This window comes from Ananas comosus, linkage group 13 (genome assembly GCF_001540865.1).
Source record: "Ananas comosus cultivar F153 linkage group 13, ASM154086v1, whole genome shotgun sequence".
NCBI lineage: Eukaryota > Viridiplantae > Streptophyta > Magnoliopsida > Poales > Bromeliaceae > Ananas > Ananas comosus.
In genome coordinates this window covers 9,616,404-9,633,325 of record NC_033633.1, presented here as the reverse complement: position 1 = coordinate 9,633,325, position 16,922 = coordinate 9,616,404, and the positions used below count along the sequence as shown (strand labels likewise).

At 37.0% G+C, this 16,922-nt stretch overlaps 1 protein-coding gene across 1 annotated transcript; it reads right to left on the bottom strand.

Moving 5' to 3' along the window:
* On the bottom strand, positions 488-3,642 carry LOC109719282. The gene is made up of 9 exons (XM_020245857.1): positions 2,815-3,642; positions 2,588-2,731; positions 2,435-2,512; positions 1,837-2,334; positions 1,568-1,752; positions 1,344-1,443; positions 1,134-1,229; positions 721-990; positions 488-607 (listed from the first exon to the last, which is right to left on the bottom strand). Exons 1-9 carry the CDS (start codon positions 3,640-3,642, stop codon positions 488-490), a joined length of 2,319 nt encoding a protein of 772 aa, XP_020101446.1.

The window sequence follows — 16,922 nt, the reverse complement described above, 5'->3', positions numbered from 1 at the left end:
AAAATCGGAGAAAATGACATCACGGTAAATTGACACATTACATCAATAGGATAAATTTACTAGACTCTTATCAACAACTCACATTACACAAAATACATCAACAATATGATTAAGCAGAATACAAGATTACCAGTCACAAATTCACAATTGCACATTCACAATCATATATGAAATATCTGTGAACGACCACTCACAGTGTGCACAATTGTACATTCACATTCATATATATACAAATTGCCCAGTACCATTCACAATTGCACAATAATATATAAACACACTGTACAGTACCAGTAACAATTGCAAAATCCTATAACATTCAGACATCATCTTTTGCGACTATACACTCAATCATAGAAGTATAGGTCAGACAACATGGATCCTTTAAGATCGCGCTGACCATATGAGCACGGAAGGAGGAGGGGTCATTATCGTACAATTCCAGATCGGGGAGGCCGTTTCTTACGAGTCTTTCGGCGAAAAGGCATGTCTACATGCCACAATCAACTTCGATGGAACCCTGTTGTTGACATTCCTTATGAAATATGACATCAGGAGCGCCGACAGGGATTTCGAGGATGTACTCAAAATAGGACGCAAACCATTTGGCCTTTCCAAGACAAAAAAAAGGGTTAATTAATTAAAACGAGTAGATAGTAGATGTTACTGTCGCGTGAATAAATAACTAAAAGACTCTGTCTACTGAGAAGAATAAAATAATACCAGCAGCTGTGCCGCGTCCTGTGCCCCGCTGTGGCTCCACAAAGAGTTCCAACTCTCAAAACGCCGTTCCTTCAAATCAATCGATAGCAAATGCCAATGCCAATTACTATGTAACGGAATAAGTACATATCTACAAGTGTTGCAGGTTTGTGTATTTATTTTTTGCAGAAAGTGACGTATAGATGCGGATCCAAATGCCACATCCTTCACAAAATCAGCTGTTACTGGATTATTCTTTCCATATTCCTGCATCTTATTGAGTACGTGCATCTGCATAGAAACAGAAAACAAGATAGCATCTTCAGTGAAGGCTAATAGTGAGCTTCAGCAAACAAGAAAGCATGTTCAGAAAACAAGATAGTATAGAAACAGAAAACAAAATAGATAATAAATAGTGAAGGCATCAAACTCACCGCAACTTCAGTTCGCAAGAAAATACCCGGTTGACTAAATTTATGTACACCACAGCAATCGAGCTTATTAATTATATGGAAATATACATTAATCACCTAAATAAAACAATCAGCAAAACAATGAGAATTAGAATAATATAGATATAATTAGATATGTATATAACAAGCTATAAGCGCTAACTACAATGCATAATCTGTGCCAGCACTAACCTCGTCGCGCGTCGGGCCTCCAAATAAGTATTCATTGAGGACTTGACCACTAACAGAAGGTGAATCTGACCCTTTTGTATTATCTTGCCATATGGGTCCCCTATAAAAAGAACATTTAATTAATAATACGAAAGAAATTAATGTTCTGTCCAGCTAAGGTAGAATATTTGACCAAAAATATCTAATCCTAACTAATCACTACATGTATATAAGGATTGACGAACTTTGTTATAGGTCGGGAAATTAGAAAATCTATTGCGTCCTGCTCCACTTTGGGAATTTTATCTCTTCCGGGATACTTGCGACGACGCTCAATAATGACCCCAGGCTCCTGATCCGGTACAGGGATATCATCAATCTCAACGGCTTGTTTTGCACTATCTGAGTGTCCATGTTCAGCTTTAATTTCCTATATTGAACAAACTCACGTGAAAAAGTCATATTTTATATGATATAAGTTTATTCGCACTAAACTTAATCATGTATATCATACCAGAAGGACCTCAGCAATGGTCCCTGTCGCAGTATCTGATGCCTCTTCACTAGCTTCAGCCCCCCCGATCTTCAAAGAATGATGCTGCTTTCGTCTATAGTGCCGGGTCAAAGGACGTTCGCCCGGCGTAAAATCAGGAGACATTCTCTTTTCTTTCCTTGCACGATGTTTAATTCGTTGAATTCTTGAAGGAATGTCCCTTATTACAGTCTCGCCAACATCAACTCTCTGTTGGCTGCTTTCTTCAACCGCTGCGCCTTGGCCACCTTGATGTGGATCAACACCGGCTTCGGCTCCGCCTTCTGCAGCAGCGGCTGTACTAGCGCTAGATAGTTGCGCTTCAAGCTTTGCATTTTTTTCTTTTAGCATTGCATTCTCCCCCTCCAACATCTTATTCCGATCTTGTAGTTTATTAAGAGCTTGCTCCAATTGATTCAATAAGGAGCTGATATTATTGCTACTTTCACCGGCAGCAGTTGTTGCCGCGGGGGCCGCTGCCTGTACCACATTCGAGAGAGATGTACGAAAGGACAATATCACAATTTGACAAATAAAATCTACCAAAATAATATTTTCTACTACCTCAATTCAGTAATACCTGTTCCGGTCGGCTGCCACGTAACGTGGGCTTCAATATAGACATATCATTAGGGCGGTAAGTAAATGTGGGTACAACCTGCCAAAAAGATAAATCTATTTAATAAGTATTATAAGAAAATTATAAAACTACATTCCTTACAGAAATGGTTACCTCTGCAGGAGTATAGCTCTGCAGCTTTGTTAGAAGCTTCTCATAACTCCGGTATGCTTTTGAACCCTTCCATTTTCTCATCCGAGGGACATCCTTGTCTCCGTCGGAAGTACCCAACCCCTTTATATGCTCATAAGCCCAACTCTGTAAGTTTATCAAGAATTGCGATATTAAAAAACTATGCAACAGATATTCTATTGACAAAATACATCAAGGATATTACTTACTAAAAATGCTATTGTACATCCGTCAATATAGCCGGCAAGTCTTTCTTGGCCGCTATTCCGATGCTTCACACGCGGGGATGCTCTGGAGATCGAGCTGACAAGATAATTACATACAGCATGGCCCCAGGCATATTCCCCTATTCTATGCACATCATCTATATATCTATATATCGCCTTCGGCACAATGTAGTGGCTGGTCGGAAAAAGGACGGTCGCAAATACGTATAATATAAATATACGCGCAAAATCAGCTGCCATCTCCTCTCCATTCTGACCAGCAATACTGTACAAAATATGTCTTAATTTCGATCTATCGGCATGCCGATAGTCACCATCGAAATATTTATCAAGAGTGCTCGACTTTACACTCTTGCTCTGCCATTCTATTGGTTCCCCTTCTGCTGGCAGCCCTATCAAAATGGATATTTTCTCTGGACTAAAAGGAAGAAATGTTTCTCCAATTCTAATACCTCTTCTCTCTTCGTCCCAAAAACTGAGGAGGCAATCGACTAACACAAGATCTTGTTTAATTGGAGGCAAGTCGAGATAAGAAAAGAATGGAGTAGTCTTCAGAAGTGCCATCTGTTCATCAGACATTACATCACGTAATGCGGGGCCAGCTGTTTGAAATCTACCCGCGGTCTTCTGCAACTCTGAAACATACATTATGGTGTGCAGATGAACTGCGTAACATCTGCCCACAATAAGATCCATGGCCGCCCTTTTAGCTTTTGATGGCCTCTCTTTTCTTTTCTCTGCAGAATGCGCAGATGTGCCTTCACCACTTGTAGTGGCCTTCTTGCCCGACTTGGCTCTGGTGGAAACCATTTTTTCACCTGTATTTTATGAACCACAAGTAAACACATAATTTCGTTCTGAAAGTAACGAGAAAATAGTGTTCTAGTAAGCTCAAAGAGTGTTCTATTCTACTATGACAAAAGATTGTTCACAACCATACACCTATTAAGAGTGTTCTATTAAGCTTTACAACTGTTCTATTATGGCATAAAACTGTTCTAAACTAAAAAAATGATAGCAGTTTTCTATTAAGCTTTATAATAGACACAAAAGAGTAAGATTGCAATGTATACATGTTCGCAAGTGTAAACTTGATAAAACTATTCTATTAAGCTCTAAGAGTGTTCTATTCTACTATGAGAAAAGAGTGTTGACACAATAAAGCTAGCTATTAAGAGTGTTCTATTAACTATTAACCTTTACAACTGTTCTATTATGGCATAAAAGTGTTTTATTCTACTATGACAAAAGAGTGTTGACAACCATAAAGCTAATAGAGTGTTCTTTTAACCTTTACACCTATTCTATATATTATGGCATAAAAAGTGTTCTATTCTACTATGACAAAAGATTGTTCACAACCATACACCTATTAAGAGTGTTCTATTAAGCTTTACAACTATTATATTATGGCATAAAACTATTCTAAACTAAAAAAATGATAGCAGTTTTCTATTAAGCTTTATAATAGACACAAAAGAGTAAGATTGCAATGTATACATGTTCGCAAGTGTAAACTTGATAAAACTGTTCTATTAAACTCTAAGAGTGTTCTATTCTACTATGAGAAAGGAGTGTTGACACCATAAAGCTAGCTATTAAGAGTGTTCTTTTAACCTTTACAACTGTTCTTTTATGGCATAAAAGTATTTTATTCTACTATGACAAAAGAGTGTTGACAACCATAAAGCTAATAGAGTGTTCTTTTAACCTTTATAACTGTTCTATTATGCAATAAAATTATTCTATTCTACTATGACAAAAAATTGTTCACAACCATAAAGCTATTAAAAATGTTCTATTCACCTTTACAACTGTTCTACTAAGCCTTAAGAGTGTTCTATTCTACTATGACAAAGGAGTGTTGACAATCATAAAGCTAGCTATTAAGAGTGTTCTATTTAACCTTTACAACTGTTCTATTATGGCATAAAACTGTTATAAAGCCTAAAACTGATAGCACACTTCCATTAAGCTTTAAGAATGTTTTATTACGTCATAAGAGGTTAAGATTGGAATGCATATATGTTCGCAACTGCAAATCTGATAAAAGTATTCTATTATGCTCTAAGAGTGTTCTATTCTACTATGACAAAAGCGGGTAAGATTGAAGTCTTAAAACCATGATATAGCAACATAATTGGAAGTTCAGAAGATCTCCCAGATTTCTCAATTAATCAGTAATGTTGATCTCCAAAGTATAGATTTTTGAACTCCCATACATCTCAATTAATCAGTCAATTGATCTCCGAAGTATAGAAACATGAAAAACTCAAAAATGCACGTGTACGTGAATTCAATTCAAAGAGAAACAATCCACAATGCTCATATTCTTTCTTCTTCTTCTTTTTTTTCTTTGCTAAGTTTTGTACATCCCAAACTGTCATTCCAAATGTATACCACATAAATTGGAAACTACCGATAAATATAAAAAATTTAAGAACAATATCTACAAATCAAGGTTTCAGTATTCTATTATGCTCTAAGAGTGTTCTATTCTACCCATACACCCCATATTGAGTTGTTCTATTATGCTTTACAATTATTCTATTATGCCATAAATCTGTTATAAAGTCTACAACTGATAGCAGTGTTATGTGAAACTTTAAGAATGTTCTATTAAGTCATAAGTGGGTAAGATTACAAATGCATACATGTTCGCAACTATAAACCTGATAAAAATATTCTATTAAGTCCTAGAAGTGTTCTACTATGACAAAAGCGTGTTTACAACCATAAAGTTAATAATAGTGTTCTATTAAGCTGTAAGAGTGTTCTTTATTACCATAAGAGTGTCAGATTGTCAAGCATATATGTTTCCAAACACAAATCCTATAAAAGTGTTCTACTAAGAGTGTTCTTATAAGTTCTAAGACTAAACCCTTTATGGCATAAAAGTGACAGATTGTAATGCATACATAATTCTAGCCAAAAATACATATATGAATACAAACAAATTAATTTTCAATACAAGTATACACTAATATCATAAATGCTTTATTTTACAAATGCAACAAATAATGTAATATACCAGCTGAGTAATCCCTAAATAAAATGAATTAGCTAGTCGGTGAGCAAATCCGCAGCACGCAAAGAAGAACCCTAGCTGCAACCCTAAACCCTCAAAATATAAATTCTATATTAAATTTAAAATTAGAAATAAAAGATTATAGAAATTCAAAAATATCCCCTGTTTGAGTAGAATCCTCTGTTCGGTTGTGGCCGAATTAGCTCCGAAATCGTTCCCAATTTCGGATGCTCACGACTGAAGGAATGCGTCACAGGTACTGGGATGGACAGGGAAGCAGTTGAGAGGCGACCTCCTACCAATGGAGAAAGGCGAGGCCGAGAGACACCTTCGAGACGACTTCGGACACCAGATGTGTGGAACGAGCGCTGCCGAACTTCTGCCCGATGGAGTGGAGTGCCCTGCGAGCGAGAGCGAGAGAAAGAGAAAGGGGAGAGCGCGAGATGACGAGAGAGGAGACGAGAGAGGCGCGAGATCAAGAGAGAGGCGAGGGAGCGAGCGGGACCGAGAGAGCGAGCGGGACCGAGAAGGAAGTGAAGGGGAGAGAGAGAGAAAGAGATGTGTAGTAGGGTTTAGCTTTAGGAAGAAAAAATAAAAGGGGAGTGAAGTTAGCTGCTACTGTGCTAGTGATCTAATAATAGCCGTTGGATCATACGGGTGTAGGATATACACCTTCCTATAGGAGTACAGGTAGACTTTTCCAAAATTTAATATGTAAAGTTGGATTGATTTGATGGTAAATTAGACTTGTAAAGATTTTGTGGAAATTTGAAGGGAACAAGAGGTGAAAATTGTGAATTTTAACAAAAGTTTAAACTAAAATTTTATGTGTAGTTCACACTCGACATGACAATTTATATGAATTTTTGAAAATTTTATAAAGTGAAAAATATTGTTAGAGTATATTAGAAGACGAACGTGTAGCGTCTCTGGGGCTTAGCTGTTTGACTGACTACAGCATCAGTGGCTTGTCGACACATCTGTAGTGTCGGAATGAGTCGGAGTCATTTTGGCATGAAATAGACACGAAAACGAACTCAGAGCTGTAAGAGTTGGACACTGAAATCTACAGAAGTAGGATTTTGAGTGTTGTGTACACCTGAGAGGAGTATCGGTACCTAGAGGGATTACATGAATGGGTGCTCTCGGGTTTGTGCAGCTTGGTGTTGTGTATCGGTACCTATTGGTGAGTAACGGTACTGGGACTCGGTACCGGTACTGAGATTGGGTATCGTACTGCATCGGACCAGTACCGGTACATCGCACTTATGTTTGCTGGATGAGTGTCGGGTACCGGTACCCAAGTTGAGTACCGCTACTCCAGGTGGCAAATTGAGTTGGTAAGGGATCTTTTGGTCATTTTGCTGTTGATAAATACCAACCGAACCCCAGCCAGTCTCTTTGTGTTAGAAGCGTGGAGAAAATAGGTAGCTTCTCCTCTTTCTCTCTCTCTAGCTTCTCTTCTTATTTTTTTACTTTGTGATTTTGAGGATCGATCTCATGTTATTCTTCTTGTCTTTGGAGGATCGTTCCGACACCGCGATTGATTTCTTTAGAGGTTGATCTAGCGCGGGTTGCTTCTTCTCTCTAAACTTCAACTCTTTTTCTCTCTCTAAACTAAGCTCTCTCCCTCTCATTTTCTAAAATCTCAACTCTCTCACCCCCTCTAATCTCGATTCTATTTCTCTTCCTATTTCTTTAATTATACTTTCTCTCTCTAACATGTGTTCTCTCTCCCTTTTTTCTAAAAAAATGTTGAAATTTTTGATAACATTATCTAAAATTAATTAAAAAATAAATTAATTAATTATATATTTTTTGTAATCTTAAATAATATGATTAAATAATATGACCGTACGAACCAAACAAAGAAATGTCATATTCATAGTAATAGGATGAATAGAAATAAGATTCTCGGACATCTTTTTATTCATAGTAATCTTTCATAGTGCGAACAAAACACACCCTAAATTTTTTCTTGCCATGGTCCCTTTCGTTAGCGACCCTTCCTTAAGCGAGTTTCCAAGAGTTCACCTCTCATGTTACTGCCCTCGTCCTCAACATTGAGACCATCTCCAGGCCTTTACTTCTTGCCATGTGCGCCTAGACCTGGCAAACGGACAGGTTGGGTAACCCGCGGGCGGGTCATTGTACCTGCGGGTTACTTGGGCATGGATAAAATTTACCCGCAAAGTTTTGGGTAGCCAACATCTTTACCCATACCTGCCTGCGAGTGGGTATGCGGGTTACCTGCAATTTTTTTTCTTTTTTTCCCTTATATTTTTTAAATGCAAATGCATACATATAAGTTTTAAAAATATAACATAATTCATTATTTAAAATATCATAACATATAATAAAAATATTTAAAGTCTTCAAACGAAAAAATTTTGTAATATAAAAGACGCGATAAGAAATTAGGATTAGAATTTTTAGAATGGATAAATAAAAATATATATATTTTAATTAAGAAAATATATTTTTTAATTAAAAAATATATGTGTGGGTACCCGTGGGTATTCACGGGTTACCTGAAATACCCACAGCTTAATGGGTACCCACCCGTTTTACTCGTAATTTTTTAGGTTTGAAACGTTGGTACCCATACTCGCAAATTTGCGGGTAACTCGCGGGCACCCGCGGGGGTATGGGTCGAGATTGTCAGGTCTATGTGCGCCATTGCTGGGGGTGTCCTTGGATCCTCGACCCTATTACTATCTCTGTCTCTTCCATATGGAGGTATGCCTCGGCTTCCGCCTGTTGTTGTCAGGAAAAACCCCTCCAATATCATCGTCCTTGCGTTTGCGTCTTGAATTTGCGATGAAGGCAATGGAGGAGGGAGGGGGAGAAAAGTCATGGAGAAGAAGGACACGAGGATGATGTCACAATGAAGAAGATGAGAAAGAGAAATATGAGCATTTTTGTAAGATTTTTGAAAATCCTATTCGAATCTATAAAATTAAAAAAAAAAACAATCTAGTTTCACAAAAATACAAAATAGTAATTTTTCAATGAAAAAAACCTTAAAAAAGTTTGCCTGTAATTTTTTTTTTTCTCTCAGGTACTATGATCTTCGTAGAAGAGGGTTTGAGTTTTTATATCCTCTTTTTGAAACTGGGGATTAAAAACAAAAAAAAACATTTTTATTTGAAGAAACGATATGTACGTTGTCGGCCTTGGTAAAACGTTTACGAACGGGTTTTTCTGTTTTATATTTTTTGGCTCTGCGACGAGAGAATCTTTATAAAGAGAAGGTAAAAAAGCTACGAGAAGTCCACCTCCTTACCCTTGGAAAAATATCCGTCCCACCTCACCTCTCCCCCCGCCTAACCTCCTTTTGGTGCCGCCGTGGACCAAAAGCTTTTGACGCTGACGGGTATCAAAAAGATATCACTTTGGTAGTACCACGCCCCGAGTACCAAAAATATGTTTTTGCATCCGCCTCCACCAAAACCGACCACCGCAGTAATAAAATCACCCCGGTGATCATTGAGGTACCAAAACCACGTGCCCTCATCCATGCACCTCCTCCGTGCACCACCTACATTACGACTATTTGAATATATAGGAACTTACGCCACGTTGCAAGTAGAAGAACTGGTCTACAAACACCTCAACCTAAGTGATCAAGAAAACTGCTCTCTTTTGACTCTTGGGAAAAGGACACGGACACTTAAAACCCCATCTACAAATGAAACCTGAAGAACTAAAGAACTACCACCTTAACCTAGTCTTCCACAGTGGAAAAATTTTTGTTAGGATTCGTAAAACGTGTAGGAGAGAGAGACTCGGTAGGATTTGGGATTTGGGATTAGGTGGTGCACGGAGGAGGTGCATGGATGAGGGCACGTGGTTTTGGTACCTCAATGACCGCCCGGGGTGATTTTATTACTGCGGTGGTCGGTTTTAGTGGAGGCGGATGCCAAAACATATTTTTGGTACCCGGGGCGTGGTACTACCAAAGTGATATCTTTTTGGTACCCGTCGGCGTAAAAAGCTTTTGGTCCACGACGGCGCCAAAAGGAGGTTAGGCGGGGGGAGAGGTGAGGTGGGACGGATATTTTTCCGAGGGTGTTTTTAAAACAGGGACTATTTACAGGATCGTATCTAAATAGGAGTTATGTCGGTGTAATATATATTACCTAGGAGAATACAGTTGAAGAGTAGGAGGTCTTGATAGATCTAGATCAAGAATATCTATACGCCTAAGACTTAGGCTTTTTTAGAATCCTAATAAAACGATGGGAAACAGGTTTCATAGGCCGTATATCAAACAGGACATATTGGGTTTTTTAAGGGTCCATTAAAAGTTTTTTAAGAATATTTAAGTGGAAAGAAGGAGAATGAGAGTCAAAAAGACACAAAATCCAAGACCACTTCAATTTATAGAACCTTAAACAGATACCTTTAAGGTAACGACCTATCAAAACTATTCCTAGGTGACAGGTATTAGGGGGCCATTGTGTTTGAGGAGGTGGTATAGTACAACTCGTAGGTAAATGGTGAGGAAGTCGAGGTGTTTCTGGGGGATCTGGAGTATTTTTATAGTAGAAGTGAACAGCAGCTTTCCTAGAAGGATTTACTAGAAGTCCTAAGAAATTTTTATCCATCATTTTCAATAGAATTATTATCTATTTTTATCCTACTTCCAGTTTAAATTTTAGAGGCGCCACCTTTAATTCAACAAAGTTTAAAACCACATCCAGGGCAGACCATGAGGGAAGATCCTTAGTGCTATACTCGTCAACAGTGTCTTTGATAAGAAATGTACGACGTGAATCTCGCAACAGAGGCCCGTGAAGCCTGTTCCCATCGTTTTATTAGGATTCTAAAAAAGCCTTAAAAATCCTAAAAAAGGCCCGACTTTATATTCACAGCTTTAATCACATTAATGATACGTTTAATGATACGTGCTTCACTGTAGGTGCAATTTTTTAGGGTTTTTTATAAAATTGATAAGGGATCCCAAAAGAGTTTTGTGAAAGATGGAAAAATCCAAAAAACGAAGAAAGTTTCCAAAGGAGATTGATAAAGTCTTACAAAGTATTGATACTTACGGCAACAAATGCGGTTAGTGGGATAACCTTGAAATTATGTAATAGCACAAAATTTCTGAAAAATATAACTCGGGGAATCCATAGATCTGGATAAAAGAACATAGTATAAACGAAATCTATTCCTTGAATCTGTGATAGGAGTAGTTCCTCAGACATGTTTCTTCAGGAAAGAAAAGGGGGGCCCTTCAGGGCCTTCCCTTTGGAAGATCGAAACACTACATTCAAAATAGGAAGCAATATAATATAAAGAGCTTGAGAAAATAGGTACCGTAAAAGAAACGGAGTACTAAGGGAAAGGAACTTGAGAAGTACTTTTAAATACTAAAGAAAGACCTATTTATGAAGTCGAATTCGTTCACATTTCGTATATGCAAACCGTTTAAACTATTCTCTTTACGAGATATTTTAAGCGGTAACTATCGGTCTCTCACGAAACGCCGCACTCTCGCCCCAAGAGACTTTTGACGTGCGGTACTCCCAGAACACGTGGCTGTGACACAGAATTCACCATGATAGGTGGAATCTTTTAATTTAAAGTAGTATTCAGGTTCAAAAACCTTTTAACGTAGTAGCTTTTAAATTTTAGAGGCGCCACCTTTAATTCAACAAAGTTTAAAACCACATCCAGGGCAGACCATGAGGGAAGATCCTTGTCGGATCGAGATATATATAAAGTTCCATTATCTCGTGTGAATTAATAGTACCTTTTCCTTTTATTTTGGGAACATTAAACGTAGTAAGTGAATTACTGACATGCAAAACAAAACAAAACAGAACAAAATTAACAGTAAAGTCGTAAAGATCTGAATCGTAATGTCTGTTTTATATAATAAGCTTTGAATCGTTAAAAAAACTAGAAAGATTCTATTACTGTTCGTATATCATTTGTTTTATTCTGCCTTGTTACATTTTTTATTTTTTGTTTTATTTTTTTTTCTCACTTTTTTTACATGCTTGATTCTTTCTCTTTTTTTTTTTTATTCTCCTCGTTTATCGTTAGTTCCTATCCTTCAAAATATCTCGTTTAGTGGAAACAGTGTAAACGATTCCTTTTTAGACGTGGAGATTCTAGTCGTAGTCTCTCTAGTCGTGGACGTTTTATATTAAAGATGCTCCGGACTGATGATCGGTATATATTGACTTATTGACTTTCAAACCTTAGTTATAGATTTTCTAAATAAGTTTTGTAAAGAGATACTCGTTATTTTCGGAGGAGTAAATCGGTAGGTTTATTACAGTTACACAATAATGAAAGAAAGTTTTACGTCAATGTTGACTGAGTAGGAATTATTACCTACGTTAAAAGAGTTATTATCAGAGAAGTTAACATTCACAAATACTTTTTTTAGGTATCAGATGATTGACTTCTCGTTTGGACAGTTCAGACGTAGTTTCTTCGAGCGGGGCTGATTGAAGCGAGGGAACTTTAACCGGACGGAATTTTATCTGACGTTACTCCTTTGTTTTTTGGATAATCTAACGTCTTTACATCCTATTAAATTTAAGTATAACGTGATTCATTCCTTTTATATTTTATTATTTGTTTTTTTTACTTTTGGCAAAACTTCAGAACGAACTACTCTCAGAACGGTGATTTTAGAAAGGGCCACTCTAGGACGGGTGCACAGTGAAGTCGAGGCATACCGGGAGGTGGGAAGGTAAGTTTTCTTCCCCTTGTTTAGTCTTATCTTAAACCGACCTAATGGTTTGTTTTTCCTTTTATTTTTTCGGATATGTAAAAGGGTATAAAATAAAAGGGAAAAAAACGAGCGACTGTACGATTGTAATATTAAACATAAGTAGGCTTTACTTTGGTTTATTAAACTGTTTATAACGTAAGTTTGTTACTTTTTAATTGTTTTGATTCAACGGTTTCTTGTATCGAAAATCCCCGAAAAGGAATAAATGGGGGTCAATGATAAGTTTTAAAAGTTTAAATAGGATTTTAATGGTTTTATGGGAAGATTTGGGGTTAAGAGTAACAATTTGGGATCGTCCCCAAACCCCTATAAACTTCCTTAAAAACTTTTAGTTACTCCCGTAAAATCAGTGGTCCCCATATAATCTATAAAAACTACAAAATTTGACATATAATCTATAATAGGGATCGAAAGTAATATACCATTTTTTCTTAGTTAAAACACCATATTTTCAATCTATATACACAATCACTACTCTACCTTAATATAATATGTATCCGTTTTAGCCATTCGGACTAGAATCGGTACGACATATTGACTTCGTTTAGGGGCTCTATTCATACTCTCTCCATAAATGAAAATGGTGTTCCATATTACGAGAATCTACTAGAGGCTTTCAAAGGAGAAGTAGAGTTAGAGTTCAAGATGCTGGTGTGGTTAGGAAAACAAAGACAAAATAAAACAGGAGTAGAAATGAGTAAAAATAACTGAAGCGAAGAAAAAAAAAAAGGGAGAAAAAGGCATCGAAAGGAGAACGTAAGATGACACAGATACTCTAGAAAAAAGAATACGAGGATGAGAGTTTGGAATACGATAAACGTACAATACAAGTACTCTTCGAACTATAACTATGGAGGTATGATTTCCTCTTTGGTTTCCACAGGATACCAACTCGGTGCATCGGAAGAATCCTTTCTTAAAAATTCTGAGTATACACATACAATCGTATACCCGCCAATCCTGAATAAATTAAATTTACACTAAATATTTGAAGTAAAACCGAGTACCCGGAGAACCCACCGGGTTTTAATTTACCCGAAACGGACTCTCGAACTCGTAGTGAATGATAATATACTCAAATCAGGATCTACTTTTTGAGTACCCTACATCATTGCAAAATATATGAGGTGGTAGAGGTTCATTGAACGAATCCACTATTTCTCTCACTCACAATAGTTGATTAGTGTTCGTGCGCGCGTGTCGTTCTCGTTTTCGACCCGGCCCGGTGCGTACCAGAACCGAAGGTTCAAGCCAAGCCGGTGTGAAGTTAAAAATAGAAAATAAAAAATAAAACCCAAAGAATGAAAAATTGAATTTGGAATTGGACTCAACCAAGGTAAAATTGAATCGGAATTGGACTCCAATCACCAGGACCAGGTTGATCGGCAATCGTAGAGTCGGGGATAATGAAAAATTGAATTGGATTTGGACTCAACCAATGTAAAATTGAATCGGAATTGGACTCCAACCACCAGGACCAGGTTGATCGGGAACTGTAGCCGGGGAGAACCGACGGACAACGCCGATGAGAGTAACCGATGGGCGTTGTCACGGATATAATACAATAATAGTATAATATAAGTATTTATGTTTGATCTAATATAATCTAAGATATAATCTAATCTAATCAATAAAGATATAAACCAATGTCCAATCTAATTAAATCCATTAGATGTTAACGGATTTAACTTAGAATAGTCTATATAAGATTATATAGATTATGTTTTGGTTTTAAGATAAAAGATCTGAACTAAATCTAATCCAGTCCAATAAGATTTAATTTAGTCTAAACTGTGAGAATTACTATTTGAAATTATCTTATTTGGGCTAATCTAATATACCTCATCTAATCCGTTAAGATCTAACCTAATTCTAATTTAAGATATCATCTAATCTATTGATTTAATTTCTTATCTTTCTTTTTCCCTTATTGCAACTCTTAGATGGCTTCTCCCCTTTTTCTTTTTTGGTATCATCGTTATGTAACGATGTGCACTGCGTTGTGGCATGTGCATGGCGTTACAGAGTGTTCCATAGTGTCAGCATAGTGCTATGTTATTGATTTGCGCTATTGGGGGCATAATTCTCCGAGATGTCGTGCCGTGTTTCGCCCGCTATATACGGACAAACTCATTTTTTCTTTTTAACTTTTTTTATTTTTTTATTTTCTCCTTCTTTATTTCTTTTCCTTTTTTTTTATAGGGTGGAGGAGAAAGGTTTTTTCTTTTTTCCCTTTCTTTTCTAAGTTTTTTTTTTTTTCCATTTTTTTTAGGTATGGAACATATTGGTTCCATAGTAAGAAAAGGTTTTTTTTATATTCGGTAATCTCCGAATTATATTCACCCGGAGCATTTTATTTTTTTTTTTTCTTCTCTCTAGGCTTTCTCTTCTTTTTTTTTTTCTTCTTTTCTTTTTCCACTTTTTTTATGTATCAAAAGAGAGAGAGAGAGAGAGAGAGAGAGAGAGAGAGAGCCCATGTACGTACTCTCGGGAAAAACCCGAACGACCGTCTCCCCTACGGTACACGTGGGGGAGGAAACATGCTTGGGTCGTTTTTTTTTTTTTTTCATTTCCTTCTTTTTTTCCCTGTAGCTAAGAACGTAAGCTGCTGTTGCTGCTAGTGCTGCCGAAGATGCTGTTATCCTCTTTACGTACGTATGCTTATCGCATTCACGCTAAAAAACAGCCAAACTAGTTGGGCTGGTAAAAGCACTATCCAAAGCTTGGCTAGTTTGAACTGTAGTTCAGCAGTGAGGGCGGTACGCATACGTAGCGATTAGAGATTTGGCACGCCGGTAGAAGCGCTATCCGAGCTGTACCAGTTTTAACAACTTGCTTGTGGCTTATAAAATGATGCATTTGGCACGCCGGTAGAAGCGCTATCCGAGCTGTACCAGCTTTTCAAACGAACTTGTGGCTTATAAAAGATGCATTTGGCACGCCGGTAGAAGCGCTATCCGAGCTGTACCAGCTTTCCTCATTAGCTCGCCGGTAGAAGCACTATCCAAAGCTTGGCTAGTTTAAACTGTAACTTAGCAACGAAGGCAGGGCGCATACGTAGCGATTAGAGATTTGGCACGCCGGTAGAAGCGCTATCCGAGTTGTACCAGTTTTCCTAATTAGCTCGCCGGTAGAAGTACTATCCGAGCTGTGCTAATTTGAGGCGCATGAACTTGCTTAGCACTTTTTTTTTTATTGTTATTTTTACTATTATTTTTTTTACCTGCCTATGACAAAACTAAGTGGTAGAAGCAAGCTAAGGTAACATAACGATAGAAGCACTATTCGAAGCGGTAGCAGCATTGTTCGAGTTGCACTAGTTGAAGCAAATAAACCTGTTTTTTTTTTTTCTCTACTTATTTGTTTAATTTTTTTTTTGTTTTTTTTCTTCTTTGTTGTTTTTTTTTTCTCCTCTCGTGAGGAGGGAGAGAGAGAGAAAGCATGTCTCTCTCTCTCTCGCTCAACCCAAAGAGGGAGAGAGAGAGAGAGAGAGAGAGAGAAACCGTCAGTTGTTTTTTTTTTTTTTTTTTTTTTTTTTTTTTTTTTTTTTTTTTTTTTTTTTTTTTTTTTTTTTTTTTTTTTTTTTTTTTTTTTTCTTCTTTCTTTTCTTTTCTTCTTTTTTTTTTGTTGTTTACGTTTTTTTTTTTCTTTTTTTTTTCCTCTCAACCTAAAGGGAGACCGTCAGCTGTTCTTTTTTTTCTTTTTTCTTTTTTTTTTCTTTAATACTAACTACAACAAATGGGACTAAGCGGCTTGCGAAGTGCCACGCTCTTTAAAACTATTTTATTAAACGCTTTTCTTTCACCTACAGACACGACCTAGTCTATACAGTTAATTTTTGATCGGGGATATAAATATTTATTTTTTAAATTTAATATTAAAAAAACTGAATGGATTGTTCGTTTAGACGTTATACTTTACAGAAACGGAAGAAAAGTGCGCTGAAGAAAAGTTCGCTGCTTTTTTTCTCCTGTTTTTATTAAAATCCTTCTATACATTCTTGACTTTTCTTTTTTCTCTCTCCTCTTCTATCGAATTCCCACGATTCGTGGCCGTTTTCTTCCTTTCCCCTTCTTTCTTATGCTTCCTTTCTTTCTACCCGCGCTTCCAGTCCTCCGCCTAAACGTACTTAAATATTAGAGTGTCGGAAACGTAATATCAACAAACCGGAAACCCAATGGGTTCCGGTTGGAAACCCAATGGGTTTCCGGTTTGTTTTTCTGTTTTTTTAAATTAATGCGACACCCGTACACTGTACTAAGGGTATCGTTGGGTTTACGGTTTCTTTTTCTGTTTTTTTTTTTT